The 19,958-nt window shown below is 38.9% G+C and overlaps 1 protein-coding gene across 10 annotated transcripts in view; it reads right to left on the bottom strand.

Moving 5' to 3' along the window:
• Positions 1–19,958, bottom strand: part of KLF8 (KLF transcription factor 8) — a 199,043-nt gene that overhangs the window by 82,360 nt on the left and 96,725 nt on the right. Inside the window, exons 1-2 of one of the 10 annotated variants that reach the window (XM_019719062.2) lie at positions 9,720–9,938; positions 9,067–9,305 (exon numbers count right to left, since the gene is read on the bottom strand). The exons of 6 other annotated variants lie outside the window; for them this stretch is intronic. In XM_019719062.2, coding sequence (XP_019574621.1) covers positions 9,067–9,305; positions 9,720–9,742 — 262 coding nt within the window. In that variant the 5' untranslated portion in view covers positions 9,743–9,938. Of the gene's footprint in view, positions 1–9,066; positions 9,680–9,719; positions 9,939–19,958 lie in introns of those variants that run through there. 3 more of the 10 variants (XM_074323660.1, XM_019719061.2, XM_074323666.1) reach the window with 3 other exon arrangements.

Genomic DNA, 19,958 nt, shown 5'->3' with positions numbered 1-19,958 from the left:
CATTCATTTATTTCAGCTTTTACTTCCCTTGCCTTTGAGATCAGATTCACAAAATCCTAAGACCAAGGTCCATAAGTTTGGTACTTGTGTTTGTTTTTTTTTTCATGTATTTAATTGTTTCAGATCTTATATTTAGGTCTTTGATCCATTTTGAGTTAATTTTTTGTAAGGTGACTAATAACAGTCTAGTCAAAAACAGCATGGTTTTGGCAGAAAAACAGACACACAGACTAATTAATTAGAACTGAGAGGCCAAAAATAAAGCCACATATATATGGCCAAATAATTTTCAACAAAGGAACCAAAAACATACAATGGAGAAAAGAAAGCCTCTTCAATAAATGGGGCTGGGAGACTAGAAAGCCACATGCAAAAGAATGAAAGTAGGTAAATTTATTTTTAAACAATAATTAATCTTACAATAAACTGATAGAACTTATATTAAAAGTGCTACAGTTAAAGAAGGTAGTGTGAAACAATGGGAAAATCTTTAACTAGAAGCTGGAAAATCTGGATTCTAGTCCAGGCTCCACTGTTATCTAGCAATGTTATTTTGAGTAAACTACTTAGCCAGTATAACATTAGGTCTCTTCCAGTTATAACATTCTATAATACATAGATGGAAGATCTGGAATGCTTTTCCAAGTTTCTGCTCAGTCTGTGAGGCTGATGTTAAGGACAATTACGTTCTCCACAAACCATCAGGTAAACTTGAGCCTCACTCCCACAGTATTAAAAAACAACTTTTTATTATGTATAATTTTAAATGTACCCCAAAGTAAAGATGAATGCCCATGTGCCTAATACAAGCTTCAATAGTTTCAGCTCATGGAAAATCTTGTTTCATCTGTACCCCTAACCCACTTACGCCCCCAACTTCAATGGGTATTTTTAGGAAAATCCAAGATATTATGTCATTTCATTCCTATGGCATTTCCAATGGGGCATATTTAGTCTTCACCATCCCTGGGACATAGGCACTACTATTGATTCTATTATATACATGAGCCTCTGCTCAGAGAAATTAAGTAATTCCAAGATCACACAGCTGGTAAATTACTGGGATTTGAATCTAGGGATGATATCTGATACCAAAGCTCATTTTCTCCCTTAAAGTAATTGCTACTATCCTGCACTTTGCAATAGTTTGAAGATGTTGAAAATAATAATAATGGAGGTATTCTTATACCTTAGCAGTCAGCTCTATTACTGAATATTTGCAAAGAGTATTAAAGTATTTCCACCAATTGCAATGTTAATCATCAGACAAAATCTCTAGGAATACAGAGCTCCAGCATGTCCCTGAAGCATCAGTTTAGAAAAACAACAAAGAGCCACAAGAGTACAATCTCACTGCTCTATAACATAATGTAAAATTTCATGCAATTTCATGCAATCCACTTCATTATTTTATACCATTAATTCATGCAACAGTCTCCTCCAACCTGGTGCCATTGCAGCAACCAAAAAGAATGTACAACAATATAGTAGTCCTTGTCTATGCTTAGGGACTTAAGAGCAGAGACTTTATCTCTTAAAAGGCCTTTCTACTTACTGTCTGGGCTACCCAGCTCAAGAATACCAATTCAAGCAGTCCTAGAAGAGTCCTTACACATCTTAATTTGTTGGACCCCAGGATGTCAGGTGAATGAAGGAACCAATAATTAATAATAATAATTTTATTTTCAAGGCTACATATTGATTCTAGGATGTAGTTACAAAAAACTGGAAGAGGTATATTGTGTATATTTATCAGAACTAGTTTAAAAATCGAGACAATGAATAGATTCACGTCACACATTCCCATTCTAATTGAAGATGAAACAACTACGCAAAGATCATTCACAGCACAGAAAGAAACAAAAAGAGCTGGAATATCAGCCCCCAAATAATCAAAAGTTAAGTACATGCTCAGCATTGTGAAGAGCTTTTTGATGATATTGTTTCTTTTTGTTACTTGGTATTTTAAGGGAAATGTAGAAGAGAAAAGCGGAAAAAAATGAAAGAAACTCTAGAGAGATAAAGGATCAATTGAAAAAAAATGGAGCTAGGTCAAGAAATGTGGATGGTTACAGTTAGAAAAAAAGAAGCAGGGAAAAAGAAGCCTGTCCTGATAATTGTTTTCAAAAGCACATGTTAGGTATTTGGAGAAAGCAGAACTGATATATTATTGCTGGAAATTACAGCCCACTTAAAGTACTGACTGATGATAATCAAGTCTTTACAGAGAACCTACTAAACAGCCAACACTGTAGTAGACACTGTGTGTATGTATGTGTGAGAGCAAATATTACCAGGTTTTCACCTGGTCTCTACCTCAAGAAATTTGCAGTATAGGTCAGGCAGACAAAATTCACAGCCCACTGCAGATGCTGGCCTGGTTCTCACAGTGATGTTAAAACTTAAAATCAAATTAACTTATAACCTTTCAAAAACAGGTTTCTTTTTAAAAATATTCTATTTCTCGCTTTTCTTAAAAATATCTTACAACATGGAATCTACATTGGCACAAGAGAAAAATTAGTTGGAGCTGATCAATGGCTGCCCCCTTTATATAAGACATACTTCACTGAGATCCCCCATCTATGTGGTGAGATAAAAACTCACCACATAGCATAAAACAATAGCAACCAAACATTACAAGATAATAAATGCTGCAGTGCTGAATTATGATTTGAGGTTATGAGGACTAATTTAAAAAGAAGGTAACTGAAAGTGAAATTGTCAGAAAAATATTCCAAAGAAATGGTCTGTAGTGAGATCGGCCTTGAGGAACTAAGATCAGTCAAGAGACAGAAAGGAAATCTAGATAAGAAGAAGAGTAGACTATATACTCTATGAAGGCAAGGTTCCAATTTAAATTGTGAACCACCCTAACCCCAGATTTTAAGCATGATGCCTGAAACTTTATAGGCACCCAGTAAATGATTGTGGAGTGAAGGGAGAGTGGCATAATAAAAAAAAAGTGTTTAAGGAAGATATCCTAGCAGTGGTCTATAAAATAGAGAAGGCAGAAAGGATCAAGGTAGAATGATAAGCTATTGGGATATTTCATACGTATCAGGGTAAGAGCTTACACAGGTGTCACAAACTCAATACCTATAGAGGCCAGGAAGTTTAAGGCCACCTAGGCCAGATGAGGAATATGGTAACATGAGAACACATGTCCTGTCTAAAAGGGGAGGAAGAGAGCAGTTCATGAATTCTAGGCAATTGTTAACAAAATGGGACATTGGTCCAGTTCTCATTATTCAAGGGAAGATGGAATTCTAGAGTTTTAAATGAAACATAATGTCAATCAACCATTTTTTTAAAGTGTAGCTCTGGGCAAATTGATATACTGCTATAGACTGAACTATGTCCCGCCCAAATTATATGTTGAAGCCCTAACCCCCAATATAACTGTATTTAGAGACAGGGCCTTTATGGAAGCATAAGTTTAAATGAGGTCATAGGTGTAGTGTTCTCATTCAATATGATTAGTGCCCTGGGGACATCAGAGAGCTCACTCACTTTTTCCAGGAGCACAAAGAAGATGTCATGTGAGCACACAGGGAGAAGATAGTCATTTGCAAGTTAGGAAGAGAAACATCACCAGAACCTGACCATGCTGGCACCCTGATCTCAGACTTCCAGCCTCCAAAACTGTGAGAAAATAAATTTCTGTTGTTTAAGCCACCCAGTCTATAGTATTTTGTTATGACAGCCCTAGAACACTATACATATGTACAAGGTTGTTTTATTGCTATCACAAACAACACTGAAAAGTTTGGAAATATCTTAAATGTCATTCAATAGGAGACTGACTCATCCATATAGGTAGAGAAAAACTATGCAGTCACACAAAAGGATAAGGTATATTTTTACATACATATATGGAAAATTCTCCAAAGTATATTTTTAAGTAGACAAAGCAAGGTGTCAATATATGGAGAGTGTGTTACTGTCTGTGTATAAAAGGGAACAGGGAAGAAAATAACGGGCGTGCCAAAAAAAAGTACATAAGTGGACACTTTGGTCAGCATTACTCAAGCAGTAGTTTGCTGTAATCAGAAGTGTCTGGACACTGATCGTAACCACTTTGAGCACCTCTTGTAATTACAGAAGTCAAACGTGACTTGTGTTCATCTTTTGTTATCAGTATACGAGTCCTGACAATTAAGTTCACGAACTTGTTGCAACCAAGTTGCTAACCTTTTTTGATATCAGAGGGATTATTCATTATGAATTTGTACCAACTGGACAAACAGTTAGTTAAGTTTACTATTTGGAAGTGCTGAAAACGCTGTGTGAAACAATTAGATGACCTGAACTTTTCACCAACAACTCATGGCTCTTGCATCACGACAATGCACCAGCACCCAGGGCACTGTTTGTGAGGGAGTTTTTAGCCAGTAAACAGATAACTGTATTAGAACACCCTCCCTACTCACCTGATCTGGCCCCCAATGACTTCTTTCTTTACCCAAAGATAAAGGAAATATTGAAAGGAAGACATTTGGATGACATTCAGGACATCAAGAGTAATATGATGACAACTCTGATGGACATTCCAGAAAAAGAGTTCCAAAACTGCTTTGAAGGGTGGACTAGGCACTCGTGTCAGGGCATAGCTTCCCAAGAGGAGTACTTCGAAGGTGATCATAGTGATATTCAGCAATGAGGTATGTAGCACTTTTTCTAGGGTAAGTTCACAAACTTAATTTTCTGACCTCGTATATTATTACAAATTTAATAGTTTTTTTTCCTTTCTTAAAATGTGTATACATTTTTGGCACCATATATATATACTCACTTGCTTGATATGCATAAAATGTCCATGGAAGGATTCCTAATAAACAGATAACTTTAGTTGCTTCCAATAAGGCAAAATAGGAGGCTAGGGGATAGGGCTAGGAGGGAACCTCTTCATTGTATATCCTTTTGTATATTTTGAATTTTGAGCAATGTGGAGTTTATTACCAATTTAAAATAAATTTTTAATGAAAGTTTTAACAATTTAGGGAAAACAAAACACATGTGTGCACTGTTTTTGGTCTGTAGGCTATTTGTACCTCTAGGCTAAATTAAGGTGGTGTCAGATAGAATAAAAAGAAAGGAACTGATGGCAGATACAAAGGGGGTAAAAAGCACTTGGCAACTAAATATATAATGGGACTGAGGAAGATGGGAAAGTTAATGCCAGATGTTTTAGTATGGTGCATAAGAACTACAACAACCATATTTCCCCACTGCTTACTACACTGTCATATATTCTTCTAAGTGCTTTACAAAATTAAGTTTCCTTACTACAACCCTTTGAGGTAGTTTCTACTATTATTCTCAATTTATGGATGAGAAAACTCAAGTATAGAGTTTAAATAACTTCACCAAGTTATGATGATGGTAAGATGCAGAACCAGGGAATTGAAAAAGGGAAGACTTGAATGAAGGGTGAGGGAAGAGTCTAAGGATAATGACAAATTCTATTTCAGAAATGACGAGATTGAGGTTACAATAAAATGGCAAAATGCTAGTTATCTGATGTATCAAATACCTGGATTTGATTCTAGAGTTAGGTTATAGCTCCTTAATTTAAAGTATTTAATAACTACAGAGTTTGGTTTGCCTACAGTACATCTGTCTTGTCTAAGCGCACAGATAATATCTTTAAGTTTATTATACAAAACACCTAGCATGTTACAGACATTTAAATCCAGCCTCTTGTCCAACTAACCAACCTTCCTCTTCTCCAAACACACAAGCAGCATTCAATTAAATAAATTATTTAAAGTAACAAAAATGATGAGACCCTTCACTTATGAAATATTTAGAAGTCAGGTACTGGGTCCAATGTGTTTTACCTACATTATTTGTAATAAAAAATTACCATATCATTTTATTTTTCAATTACAGTTGACATACAATATTACATTAGCTTCAGGTGTACAACACAGTGATTAGACATTTATGTAACTTACAAAGAGATCACCCCAATAAGCCTAATACCAATTTGACAGCATACATAGTTATTGCAATATTATTGACTATATTCCCTATGCTGTACTTTACATCCCCATGACTGTTTTTATAACTGGCAATTTGCAATTCTTCATCCCTTTGCCTTTTCTACTCATCCCTCCAATCCCCACCCAAATTATCACATCATTTTACAGGTGAGTAAACTGAGGCTAGATGATAAAGCAGAGTTGTAGATAACACATACATCAGAAATCCAATTTCAGATATAAAACCCAAATTGAAACATTATTATATGAGAATCAGAAAGTAAATCAAACAAGGCACACATCATCTTTGGTAAACTAATGAGTCCTATACAATGTTATTCAGTCACACTCTACTTAATAATGAGATGCCAATTGTACTAGATTATCACCTAGGTCAATCATCCCAATCAAGTTTTCCTTCACTGACAAAAACATGTGATTTTGGAACTAAATCTTAAAAGATCATCTATAAAATATGTTTACAGTGTTTAATTAGGTAAACACTTTGAAGATACAATCATAGCACATGCCCTCAAGCACATTTCTGTCTGAAAAAGGAGTAGGGGTTTAGATATGTACACAAATGACCATAATATAGGGAGGAGTGTAGTTTAGGTTCCAGATCATGCAGGTAAAGTGATATGGAATCTCAAAAGAGTTTATTTCCATATGCAAAGACCAGGAAAGTTGTCATAGAGATGGCTTTTAATTTAGGATTAACAATGGAGGTAATACTATCAATACTGTTTTAAGGAAAAATCATGAAAATAAGTACATTCTAAGGCAGTTCATTTATGATAAGTATCAACTGAGCAGAATAAACAGTGATGTACAATTTCTAAGGAACAGCTGAGGAAATAAGGAAGGCTTGACGTGGGGCTAACAACTAAAATAGGGCTTGAAGGAAGATTGGGGGTTAGATGGAGGGGAGCAAAAAGAAGATATTTAAGATGGAAGGAATAGAAAACAATTTTCTCAGTGCCTGACACACAGTATGCCAATAGATATTTGCTAAATGAATTATGCACCCAAAGGCAATCTTCTCATTATTTGTCAATTTAAGTGACATACTAAACTATAACTGACTCAAGGCAAGGGTGAATATATAAATGTGTCAAATAATAATGCTCCAGCCAGAATGAGAAGGGATAAGTGGTTGTTCTACCTCACCACCAGGCAAACACAACCTAGAGAAAGATGACTAGACTAGGTTTGGTGGCTTGATTATTGGAATTCAATTAGCTGCACCAACAAGGGCCTCATCTCAGAAATCCATATACTAGAATGAAGGGGTTGGGGGATAGAGGAGTGGCGGTGGTGATCTAGTTAATGATTTCCCCCCAATTTTCTTTGCAATGTATCCTGGAAGCTTAAATAAGAAGGACCTGTAGCTCCCCAGAGTTCTGAAAGTAGAGCCATTATCTAGTTTGGTTTTGAGGATGGAATAGATGCATGTGTCACTTTTACTTTTAAATTTATATTTCTGTCTTTCCTATGTTTCCTGCCTGTCTGCCTGCCAAGCTAACCTGAAGACACTGTTCCCAGCCCATTTCGTGTGTCCCCCAATAGTCACCAAAGATTAAAAACCCTCATATATAAGGGTTCCCCTAAAATTCTGAAGAACGGGATTAGGTCATTTGTGAGTCACTGGTTTCTGTTGTCCAAACATCCTGTTGGTTGTATCATCCTGTGTAAATTGCCCAAAGAATGAGGGAAAAGGTAGGCTAGTGGCCCTTTCTCTCAGAGGTGCTAAAGTCCAGTGGGAACAATGTTAAATCAGAAGTAAAGAAAACTCATGTTCTAACTTCAGCCTTTGGGCAATCTAATTCAATCTTCTGAGGTCTCCTTTCACCCCATCTGAAAGGGGTTTTATAGACAGCAAACTAATTCTATCAGCAGTGTTCCAGAAAGAAGAGACTCAAACATAGTAGGAAAAGGAAGTGAAACTAAGTTATACATGGAGTGGCAGGCAGCCTCTGTCACATACCCAATGGTATTTAATCTACCAAAATATGTTTTTATGTAAGATTATTAATCCACATTCTCTAAAGAAGAAAAGCAATACCCATGGTAATGCAGCAAGTAAGCGGTGGTATGAGTTTCAAAGCAGTTATGTCTGCTACTCCAAACCATCATAGTTTCCATTAGTTTCAAATCCAAACTTAGAGATTAGTCTGTTTACCCAGTAATTATCACAGAGTGACATCACACAGGTGCTTAATAAACGCTTTTCTTTACAATGTAGACAATACCAAAGGAAATAAGGGAGCGTTCCTTTGAACATCTCCTTGAATTTATTTTTCCAAAGAATAAATTGTATTTATTTTGTGATTTAATTTTCCCCAAATTCTTAGGTTAAAAAAAAAGACAGCTCTTCCAAGTGACCACTGCAAGTCTATTAGCTCCAGCAATTCAGCCCATTCTTCCACAAACCCAGGAACCTACGAACCAACCGTCTTGGCCAAGTCTTAAAGAGCTAGGGTAGGGCCAAGGCTTCCTCCTCCAACCAAGCCCAGCCCCTTCTTAAAGAGCCAGCACATCCAAAACAGCTCCTCCCCCACGGCTACCTCCAGGGCCTCGCTGCTCTGTGCCCCCGAGAGCTTAGGCTCAAACCTTAACTCAACACCCGCTTCTCCTTCCTTTTAGAAACATCTCTAGGTACCCGCTACTGCTTAACAGGGTTATCTGGGAACTTTGGTCTTCTGAATCCTGTTTTCTCTGGCTGCAACTTTGGCTGGGTTGGGTTAAGTCAAAGACAAACTTTACTGCTTAAGGAGAAATAAGAGTGCAGAGCCAGGGTTGACTAAATTAGACAAATCCATCCACTCTTGGCCCCTTCCATTTCTCCCACGAGGCTCCCCCAAAGAACCCCTCCACTTCCCAGCCCCTTTGCTCAGCTCTTCAGCAGTCATTTTCCCGAGTTTAATTTGATTCCACATAGAGTTTGTACCCTTGCTCCCCAACCCACCCATGCCCCCCCCCCCCGCTGCTAAAACCTAAAGAATAGAAGTGGGGATGGGGGGTAGAATCTAGGCTGAGAAGCTGAGATTGGGTGGGTTCTAATCCTGGAGTCACTTACCGCCTATGTCATTAGCTGGGGACTCCTGCAGTGTCCGGAGCTCATGCCGTCCTCCAGGAGGCTCATACTCCTCAGCTGATTGCAAGACAGCTGTTTCCCTCACACCCGCCCCTGACGGCGCGCCTGCAACTCTCTCTCGCCTTCTCTTTCTTGGCCCCCCACCTCCTCTTTTTCTCCTGGCTAGAAAATGGGGAGGAGGGCCAGGCAGAGGGAGTCGATTCAGACCAAGCTGGGCCACCCTGGAAACAAGGGAAACAAAACTCTCAAGCATGCAACCCCAAATCGGGGGGCCAGGAAAGCCGACTTCCTAAAATCTTCTTCCTGCTGCCAATGCAGCTCTTTTCCTCGGCTAAAAATAAAGTGGGTTCGCTGAGCCGAAGTGGCCAAGGCTGAGAATCCTCCACTCCCCTTTCACCTCCACCAATTCAGTTCCGGCCAAGCCCACTCTCCACCCATCCTCTAAACTCCACACACCCTTGAGGAGAAGGCCCGGGTTTGGAGCCAAGAAAACCAACTCAAACTCCAAAGCACTTCTTGAATGCAAGGTTCAGGAGGACAAGGACTCCTTCAAGACAGGAACCTATACTGCTGCCGTAGCCACCTCACACGCCAGCGCCTTCCTAAAAAGAAAGCAGGGAGGGGCAAATGCCTACAATTGGTGGAAACATAGGGGCATCCCAGCCAGGGCAGGGGCTTCAGCGAAAAATGGCAACAACTTCTGCGAGTCTTCTGGGGCGTGGTTTCTTGGAGACACCTAGCTGCCCCACTGGGGACCTCCGGCTCCTGCGGAGCAGAACCTAAAGTGCTCGCGGGGCAACCTGAGTGAGTGGGGTGACTCCTCTCTGGCCAGGCTACACCCAAAAGAGGTGTGACTATCGTGAGGGTGGAGTTCCTTAAAAGGGACAGACGGCTGCCAGAGGAGAGTGTAAATTGGTAGGAGAAGGGTGCGGCTAAGAAAGGGAGGAAGAAAGGAGGGGGTGGGGCGGGGCCCTGGGCGGAGAGCTCTGGCCTTGCCCCTGGAGGTCGCTTGTCCCAGTCTCTAGCCACAGGAGGTATAACCCGAGTCGATTTAAGTTCTTTCCGTCCCTGAAAGAGGCTTCCAAGCACATTGCTTGGTCACTTATCCTTTTGGGTTAAGCTAACTCATCAGGGGAGGGTGAAAGGGATGCAAGGATTGGGGGTGTGGGCTGTCTACGAAGAGAGGAATGGGGAAAGGGAAAAGCCAGAAAGCTGGTAACTAGAATCATATTTACCCTCCTAGCTCTCCATGGTAACCGTAAGACACCAGCAAGGACAGCCAGGTCACAGTATCTTCTCAGGGAGAAGACTAAGAGCAAAGGAGAATGGAGCTGGGGGCATTTTCTAGCAAGAGATAGGAAAGATGCAAGAGTGAAAGAATGGATGGGAAAAGGAGGGAGTTGAAGGAATTGTGAATACAGAAGACTCTTTTATAGTCTCCCAGATACCAGTCCTCTAAGAATAGAATTCTCAAAGCCCTGCCTCTCAATCAGGGATTGGGGAAGAGTCCTGTAGAGCTAAATCCATAGGATAACAGTCACATTTCCAGGATTTCTTTGCCCTTGCCTGAAAATCCCTTTCTATCTCATTTTAATAGAAGGCCAAGAAGTCTCAAGCAACCAGGGTCCCTTCTCAGTGCCTCTTCTCTACCACAATTCTTTTAAAGGGGAGGAAAGATAAGAGCGACAAGAAACAAAGGAGAGAGGGAGGGAGCAGAGACAGGAGAAATAATGATAGCTACCTTGTATGCAGTACCTAATACATATGGACAAGTCACTGGGCCAAGTGTATTCATCATTTCTTATTTATTCCTGATAACAACCCTGGGAAATAGGTACTAATGTACTCTTCAAGCCCCTTTTTTAAAATAAGAAAACTGATGTTCAAAGCCCAGTATTTCCAACACATATATGCTCACTTGCTTTATATTTCTGCCTATCTTTTAACCATCTCACTTTCTCTTACTCTGCCCCAAACTGTCTGTTCTTCCTCCTGTAGTTCACCAACTACCTGAATGACGTCACCACGCATGCCAACATCCAAGGCAGAATCCTGGGACTCATCCTCTAATCTGTTATCTGGATCCTGTGTACCTCTCAAGCAGCAGAACTTCTGATACTTTGCTGGGCCTTACCTGTATTACAAATCCCTGAGAATGCCAGATTGTTTCCATCCTCCATGCTTTGACTTACCTCAGTTTCTCTGTTTGAAATGGCCTAAGCAATCTGTCTACCTTGTTGAAAGGATTAACTCAAGATCAACTCCCCTCCTTACTTAATTTCTTCTGGCAGAACTGACTATTGCTTCCTCTGTGAACTTCTCTACCTCAGGGCACATATTCATTGACATTATTGCTCTTCCCTAGTAGACTATAAAGTCCCTGAGGTTAGACACCAGGTGTCATCATTTCTGTAACATGGGTGCCAGGTAACATTATTAAAAATAGTAATAGTTATTGAGCATTAACTATGTGCCAAGCTCTGTTCTAAGCCATATATGTGTACGAGGTCTGACAATTAAGTTCGTGAACTTGTTCCAACGATGTTGCTAACCTTTATTTGATATCAGAGGGATTTTTCCTTATGAATTTGTACCTATTGGACAAACAGTTAACCAAGTTTAATATTTGGAAGTTAGACGACCTGAACTTTTCACCAACAATTCATGGCTCTTGCATCACGACAATGCACCAGCTCACATGGCACTGTCTATGAGGTAGCTTTTAGCTGGTAAACAAATAACTGTATTGGAACACCATCCCTACTCACCTTATCTGGCCCCCAATGACTTCTTTCTTTACCCGAAGATAAAGGAAATATTGAAAGGAAGACATTTTGATGACATTCAGGACATCAAGGGTACTACGATGACAGCTCTGATGGCCATTCCAGAAAAAGAGTTCCAAAATTGCTTTGAAGGGTGGACTAGGCAATGGCATGGGTGCATAGCTTCCCAATGGGAGTACTTTGAAAGTGACCATAGTGATATTCAGCAATGAGGTATGTACCAGTTTTTCAAGGATGAGTTATTTGTCCAACAGTGTGTGTGTGTGTGTGTGTGTGTGTGTGTGTGTGTGTGTGTACACTGTGTGTCATTGAATCCTGACAACCTTATGGGTAGGTATTATTACTATCCCCATTTTAGAGATAAGAAAACTAAGGGATAGAGACTAAGTAACATGCGTATGTATTTGTTGAATGAAAGAATATCCCTGTAGTAGAGGTTTCAATAAAGAACTCCCTATCTTACTATATCACATTTTTCTACCATCTGCCCAGCTATCAAGATAAGATGTTTTGGCATGGAGCCATATAGACAAGTGTACAACTCTCTATGCATTTGAAAATAAATCACTTTATCCCATGGAACTTTAGTACTTCAATGTATAAAATTTTGGGAGTTCTACTCAGCATAGAATTCTCACCACTTCAACCAACATTGTTTTCAGTAACACTGAAAAGTTTTTTCTTCTATTCAAGTGCATTAATGGACATTGAACTGTTTATGTCAATAATGAATGCATTTTTGTGATGTGCAGATGAAAATGAGCAAATAACTGAAGTAAAATTTTGAAAAGAGTAACCACTAGAATTATTGTCTAGGCTAGGTGTGCCTGAAGGTTATAATGAGTTCCTTGTTCAGTCTGGAAAATCTCCTCAAGAATATTTAGTCATATATGAAACTTAAAAGCTTCTGCACAGCAAAAGAAACCATCGACAAAACAAAGAGGCAACCAACTGAATGGGAGATTTTTGCAAACAGTGCCTCCGGTAAGGGGCTAATATCCAAAATATACAAGGAACTCATGCAATTCAACAACAAAAAAACAAACAACCCAATTGAAACATGGGCAGAGGACCTGGAGAGACATTTCTCCAAAGAGGACATACAAATGGCAAATAGACATATGATAAAATGCTCAACATCACTAATCATCAGAGAAATGCAAATAAAAACCACCATGAGATATCACCTCACCCCAGTCAAAATGGCTATCATCAACAAGACAAATAGTAACAAGTGTTGGAGAGGCTGTGGAGAAAAAGGAACCCTCATACACTGTTGGTGGGAATGCAGACTGGTGCAGCCACTATGGAAGGCAGTGTGGAGGTTCCTCAAAAAATTACGAATAGAATTGCCATATGACCCAGCAATCCCTCTCCTGGGTATCTACCCGAAAAATCTGAAAACATTTATAAAGACACGTGTGCTCCAATGTTCATTGCAGCTTTGTTTACGGTGGCCAAGACATGGAAACAACTAAAATGTCCTTCGATAGATAAATGGATAAAGAAGTTGTGGTATATATACACAATGGAATACTATTTGGCGTTAAGAAAAGATGATATAGGAACATTTGAAAAGATGATATAGGAACATGGATGGATCTTGAGAGTGTAATGCTGAGCAAAATAAGTCAGACAGAAAAAGCAAAGAACCATGTGATTTCACTGATATGTGGTATATAAACCAAAAACAACAAAAGAACAAGACAAACAAATGAGAAACAGAAACTCATAGACACAGACAATAGTTTAGTGGTTACCAGAGGGTAAGGGAGGTGGGGGGTGGGAGATGAGGGTAAGGGGGATCAAATATATGGTGATGGAAGGAGAACTGACTCTGGGTGGTGAACACACAATGGGATTTATAGATGATGTAATACAGAACTGTACACCTGAAATCTATGTAATTTTACTAACAATTGTCACCCCAATAAATTTAAAAAATAAATTAAAGAAACAAAACAACAAAAAGAAAAAAAGAATATTTAGTCATTTACAGATATCTAAACAGTTCATGTTTTTATTAAAGGTTTTTCTTTACTAATTTATTTTAAGTCCTATGTCTTTTGTTTATTTGCTTTTAATTTTTAGGGAAAACCATGACCTCAGATGGCAAATTCAGTTTTTGAAAAACATAAATTATTGAAACTTGGAAAAACAAACCCCCAATTCTTTCCTGTCCATTCTTCCATCCATTTAGTCAACTAAATGTATTGAGCACTTGTGCTATATCAAGAACCATGCTAGGTGTCAGGGGGAGAAATTAGAACATCCATCTTCTCCGAGAGCCTCCAGTGAGGCTCTTGGTTCACTATACACAGCACATTAGTTCACATTTCCCTTTAGTCTTTTAGAACTGGCTTCTGTCTCAGATTACTACTCAAAGATGGCTCACATGGAACTATGTACCCCATGACCACAGTTAATGGCAAAGGCAAGACATTTCTTTTATATTCTTTGCCTCTAGACACATTACTAATCAGCATGAGGCTGGTGTTGTATAAGTCAAAGGATGTTGGGGAGCAGGTATGGAGAACGAGAAATTGTGATAAGTTTCCCTCTCTTTCTAGGAAGTATCACAGGTTCTCCTTCGTATTAGATGGCTTAAAAACCAAATAGCAATTGGTAATATCTTCAACTCCTTCCATCCCACCATAAGCCTTAGGGAGACTCCCTGGTTGAAGTAGTGGCCTGTGCTTTCCTCTATATACCCAAAATTTCAGATGAGGAGTAAGAGTTAAATTAAGCATGGAACCTAATGAACAGCTAAGAAATATGCAGACACCCCATTTGTCAGGGCCCACTAAATGCTTGTTCTTCCCTTTCCCTCCTCCACTTCATTCTCCTGCAGAATTCTTTTCACTAAAGCCAGCTGACAAACTACTAGGGTGGAGCACAGTGTGAGGCCTGTAGGGAGGGGAGGAAAAGCCTCATCAAGAAGACTCCACCCTCCCTGCTCCCACTACAACAAGGACAACAAAAAGGCTTTGGGAGCTGGGGCTGAGAGGAAGGTGGAGCAGAATAGGGTGAAATGAGGAAGGGTGGGGAGAGCAAAGGGAGTTGGGGACCCCTGCAGGGTGGAGCTGGTCTTGGGAGGGGAAAGAAGTCAAGCGGCTTATAAACAGAAAAGCGTGCATTCTCAAGGAATTGTTCCTGGAACAACAAAAGTGGAGCTGAAACCAGTGCATAGCTTATCTCAAGGAACAAAATTTCCCTCCTCACCCACGTTCTTCTTGCTGTGCAGCTTACCAGAGGGCATATTCTTCTTTCTAGACCTTTTGCCCCTCTGCTAATGTTGAAGCAGTGTTAAGTTCCTCACACATCCCAGAGGTCAGTGCTAAGCTTACTGTCCGAAAAGGATAAGGATATTTTGGAGAAGGAAATCGAGTTAGCTGAGAGGAGAAAGCTTGGAAGGAGACTGGGAGAAAAACAATGACTTAGTTTATAAGCTGTACAACCTTGGGTAAGTGACTTCACTTCTCTAAAGGTATACAGCTAGTACTTATTTCTCGGAATTGTCAAAAAGATTAATAAAATGCAGAGGTGGCTTTACAGTGAAATTAATGAAGCTTGAGCTTCAAGGCCTTTCATTTGAATTGGCACTTTCCAAGACCCTGGAAGGGATCAAACGGTGTGTTTTTCTTAAAAAGGGTCCCCAAAATTGTATCAGCTTCAGACTCTCCACATCCAGGATCTGTCCCTTAGGAGATTATAGCCTACAGAACACACTGTTTGGCACAAAGAAAGCACTCAATAAAGGATAACTATTATTAATAAATTATTATTAATAATTTTAAATTATTATTAATTTAATTATTAAATTAATAAATTAATATTAAATTAATAAATTAAATAAATTAATTTATTTATTTATTAAAAATAAAATTATTATTAATAAATTATAATTAATAAATTATTATAATAAAATTATTAATAAAGTTCAGTTTAGGAATGGCCAATGGGCCAGGAACAGTTGACCAGGGTTTGAAACTCTTCTTGAAGAGCACCATCCCAGGCAAGTTCTGGCAGGCCTGCTAACTCCCACAAGTTTAGTTGTGCCTCAGGCTGCTAACTTTATGAGCAAAGAGCTTGACTAGGGGAATCTGTGTGTGTGTGTGTGTGTGTGTGTGTGTGTGTGTGTGTGTGTTTATCTTGTGTGTTGGGGGTAGGGTGTTGGGCATGCATGGATTTTTTTGTACCAGTTTAGACCCTAGATTCTACACACCCATAAACTGGAAGAAGTAAGAGGCTTTATAATCATCAACCAAGCCAAACCAGAAAAACTGGTAGCCTCAGCCTCATTTGCAGGAAAAAATAACATCATTAGACTGGTCCCTAAAATGTATATTCCTGAATCAGGGAAGGATCCTAATGAGTGTACAAGAAAAAGACTTGCATTCTTACTTTCATATTAAACAAATAAATATACAAGACTGTCTAAGGAAATGTATAAATAGAACAGAAACTTATTCATCACTGTGTTAATCCAGAGAGACGTCAGGGCCCTGCAGGCCTTACAAAGCACGCTCATGCTTATCATCCTTGTATTACAAGTATCTCTCACTTTCCTAACAGAGGGGTTGTGTACATCTCCCATTATCCCCCAAACCAATGGGAGATTATCTTCATCCTTCTGCCCATTAGAGTCTTATCACTTCTCTCAGAAAGTACCGTGTTTCCCTGAAAATAAGACCTAGCCGGACAATCAGCTCTAATGCGTTTTATGGAGCAAAAATTAATATAAGGTCCGGTCTTATTTTACTTATAATAAAATACTTTAATATTTACTTATAGTAAAATAAGACCAGGTCTTTATAATATAATACAATATAATATAACACAATACCGGGTCTTAAATTAATTTTTGGTCCAAAAGACTCATTAGAGCTGATTGTCTTGCTAGGTCTTATTTTCGGAGAAACAAGGTAAAAGGGAGAAAAGAAAGAAGGAGAGGAGTATGTCTTTGGTGCTTTCTTAAAATATTTCTCTTAACACATCTATTGAAGTACTGCACCTTTATTCTTTCCTTCTATTGCTCTTTGTTTGCCCAAATAACCCTGTATTGTGGTAGTCTCTACCCTCAAGTTAATAACAAATACTGGAGCAGCCTACCATGAAGCCACAATGACAGGACATTATCTTCTCAAGTAAGGCTAGCAGTGAATCTAAAAGAGTAAGGCAGGAAGATTAGCAATAGTAATTCACTTTCTAAAGTGAGATAAATGACTTGATTTGGGATGAGAGTCTAATTAGTATGTCATCATGGAGATACAAGCAATTACACCTCTTTTCCTGGTATGAACACACAGCTAAAACGATCAGAGCTATGTGAACAACAGGTAGAAATAATATACACAGATATGCTGAAAATAAAACATTAGAAATACACATTGGAGGTAAGAGTTAGTCACCGAAGCAAAGAATGTTGCTGTGAGAGGGACCCAAAGAGATTATTTCATCCAGTGTTTTTCAACATGTGAGATTATATATATATACCAATAGTGATATAAAGAATTCTTAGGTGGTACATACATAAATAGTTTCTAATAGTATGCATTTTTTATGGTTGCATTCTATTTATGGAGAGCAAAAGTGGCTTTTTATTTATGGTAGTGCTATTTTTGATGAAAAAAATTTCTAGTAAAATAAGTCAGTTTATTTAAGAAAGCATATTAAGCAAATAATGGTACAGCTGATACTCAAATATGGTCTAAATCATAAAGGTGAAATATAAATAATTTCATTTTAGCAAACAATTATTGAATCCAATTCTCCTTCCAATTCAGAAGTTCCTTTATTAGACACCTTGGTTTAGAGGAGGGTTTAACTCCCAAATCAATATATAGCAAGCCTGCCTCCTCTTTAGTGCCCATGGCAGAATTGCTAATAGATCATGGAAGTTTTCCACCAAGCCTAGATGAAGCCTTATACTCTTTATGAACATACTTTATGAACATACTTCTACAGGAATTTTTCCTTGAACCTTCAGTTTGGGCTAGGGGCCCCTCTTTCAGCCCTTATAGCACTCTGACATATTTTTGTCATAGGGCTCACTGCATTATAGTACATCTATCTTTTCATAGAAGTCTCATCCATTTGACTGTCAATTTCTTGAAGTCAGGAGTTCAATCATCAGTAGTTCAATCATTTTTACACTTTTGGCTCTGAGCACAGTACTCGTCACATGACAAGTACCCAATAAAAGTTTGTGAATGGAATAATTTTTAAATTTATTTTTTTCAGTTACAGTTGACATTCAATATTATTTTACACTGGTTTCAGGTATACAGCATAGTGGTTAGATATTTATATAATTTATGCAGTGATCCCCCAGATTATTCTAGTATCCACCTGGAACTACTCATAGTTGTTGCAACATTATTGACTATATAGAATGGAATAATTTAGAGCCACGACATCTGGGTGTGAAATTTAGCTTCACCACTTACTAGCTGGGTGATCTTGGATAAATTATTTAATGTATCTGGGCCTCCATGTCCTCATTTATAAAATAGTATTAATAATACTACCTACTCACAGGATATTGAGAGGATTATGTAACTTAATACATGTACATGTAACATGCTTAGAACAGTACATGGCACAGAGTAAGCAGTATATGAATTTTTGCTATTACTACGTTGAACTGAAATATGCCTCTTAAAGATTTCTAGCTATTAGTTCTGGGACTGACCGCTGGAGAAACATAGAGCAAGGTTAGCCAGGATAATGGAGAGCACATTTGGTGCCCACCTACTGGGTGGGAGGCGTGCTCCATAAAGGAACTATGGAATCTGCCAGTGCTTCCATCCTAGAGTTGCCCTGACCTCTGCCCCTCCAGCCCTCAGTCTGAAGTTAGTCAATTTAGTTTCTCCTTGTATGTCCCTGGCACTTTTGAGCTGCTGCCCCTGCACTGGAGCTTAGAGCAAGTGAGTTTGTGAGCAAGTTTGTATGCTGGACCTTTAAGAACAGCTCATCTCAGTCTCCAGCGGCCCTTTGTCTTTCTGAGATGCAATCCCCTCTGGTTTTCACAACCAGATGTTTTTGGCACTACTCTTCCTATTACTGGTATCCCTAGCTGTGGACCCTGGTGTGGGGCTAGGATCCCTCTTGATTCTTAATCAGCACACGGTGGGTGTGTGATATGCCCATTCAGCATCTCTGTCCTTACTACCAGTCTCCACATGGCTGCAGCTTCTTCTGCATATCCTCACTTATAAGAATTCTGTTCAGCTGTTTTTCCAGTGGTTCTCAGTGATGTTTGTTCTACAATTCAATTGTAATTTTGATGTGATCATAGGAGAAGGCAATCACAGAGTTTGCCTACTCTGCCCTCTTGTCCAGAAGTCCTAAAAGAATCTCTCAAAAATTTTTTATTTCTTCCTGTTTTATTTTCAAGTGATGTATATAACACACATCCATTACTCTCATTCCATCACTAGGACTTACCCCTTGGGTCAGGAATGTGAGGAAGTGAAGACTGATAAGGGATGAGGTGAAACCTAGTAATGGAATTAAGCTCAAGGATATGACAGAGAAGTGGGATGAAATTACGGCATCTCATGCACACTATTCACTAACTTATTCATTCATTTATATATCCATCAGCACTTTATTTAATATGTGCCAAACATTATTCTGACACTGTGTGATACATCAGTGAATAAGAAAGACCAATCCATGCCCTTGTGTTATTTACATTCAAGTTGAGGAGATAGATAATAAACACAAACAGATATATAAGGTTTGACAGTGCTAAGTGCAAGCAAATTAAAAGAGAGTGAGTAGACAAGTGTTGCTACTTTAATAAAAGAAGGCCTTTTTATAAAAGTCACATTTGAGCAGGTACCTGAGGGAAATAATGGAATAAGACATAGCAAGATCTGGGGGGAAATGTTTTAAGCAAGGGAACAGTCCGTGTAAGGTCCCTGAGGTGACAGCATGTCTGGCACATTCTACGAACAGTGAGGAGGCCGGTGTGGCTGAAGTGCAAATAGCAAAGAGAAGAGTGGCAACAGATGAGATCAGAAAGGTTGCAGAGGGCCAGAGTGCACAAGGTCCTAGGAGCCATGGTCAAAATTTTGATTT

The sequence above is a fragment of the Rhinolophus sinicus genome, chromosome X (assembly GCF_036562045.2).
Source record: "Rhinolophus sinicus isolate RSC01 chromosome X, ASM3656204v1, whole genome shotgun sequence".
In the NCBI taxonomy this organism is placed as follows: Eukaryota; Metazoa; Chordata; class Mammalia; order Chiroptera; family Rhinolophidae; genus Rhinolophus; species Rhinolophus sinicus.
The sequence above is the reverse complement of the archived record's forward strand: the minus strand, read 5'-3'. Positions and strand labels throughout refer to the sequence as shown.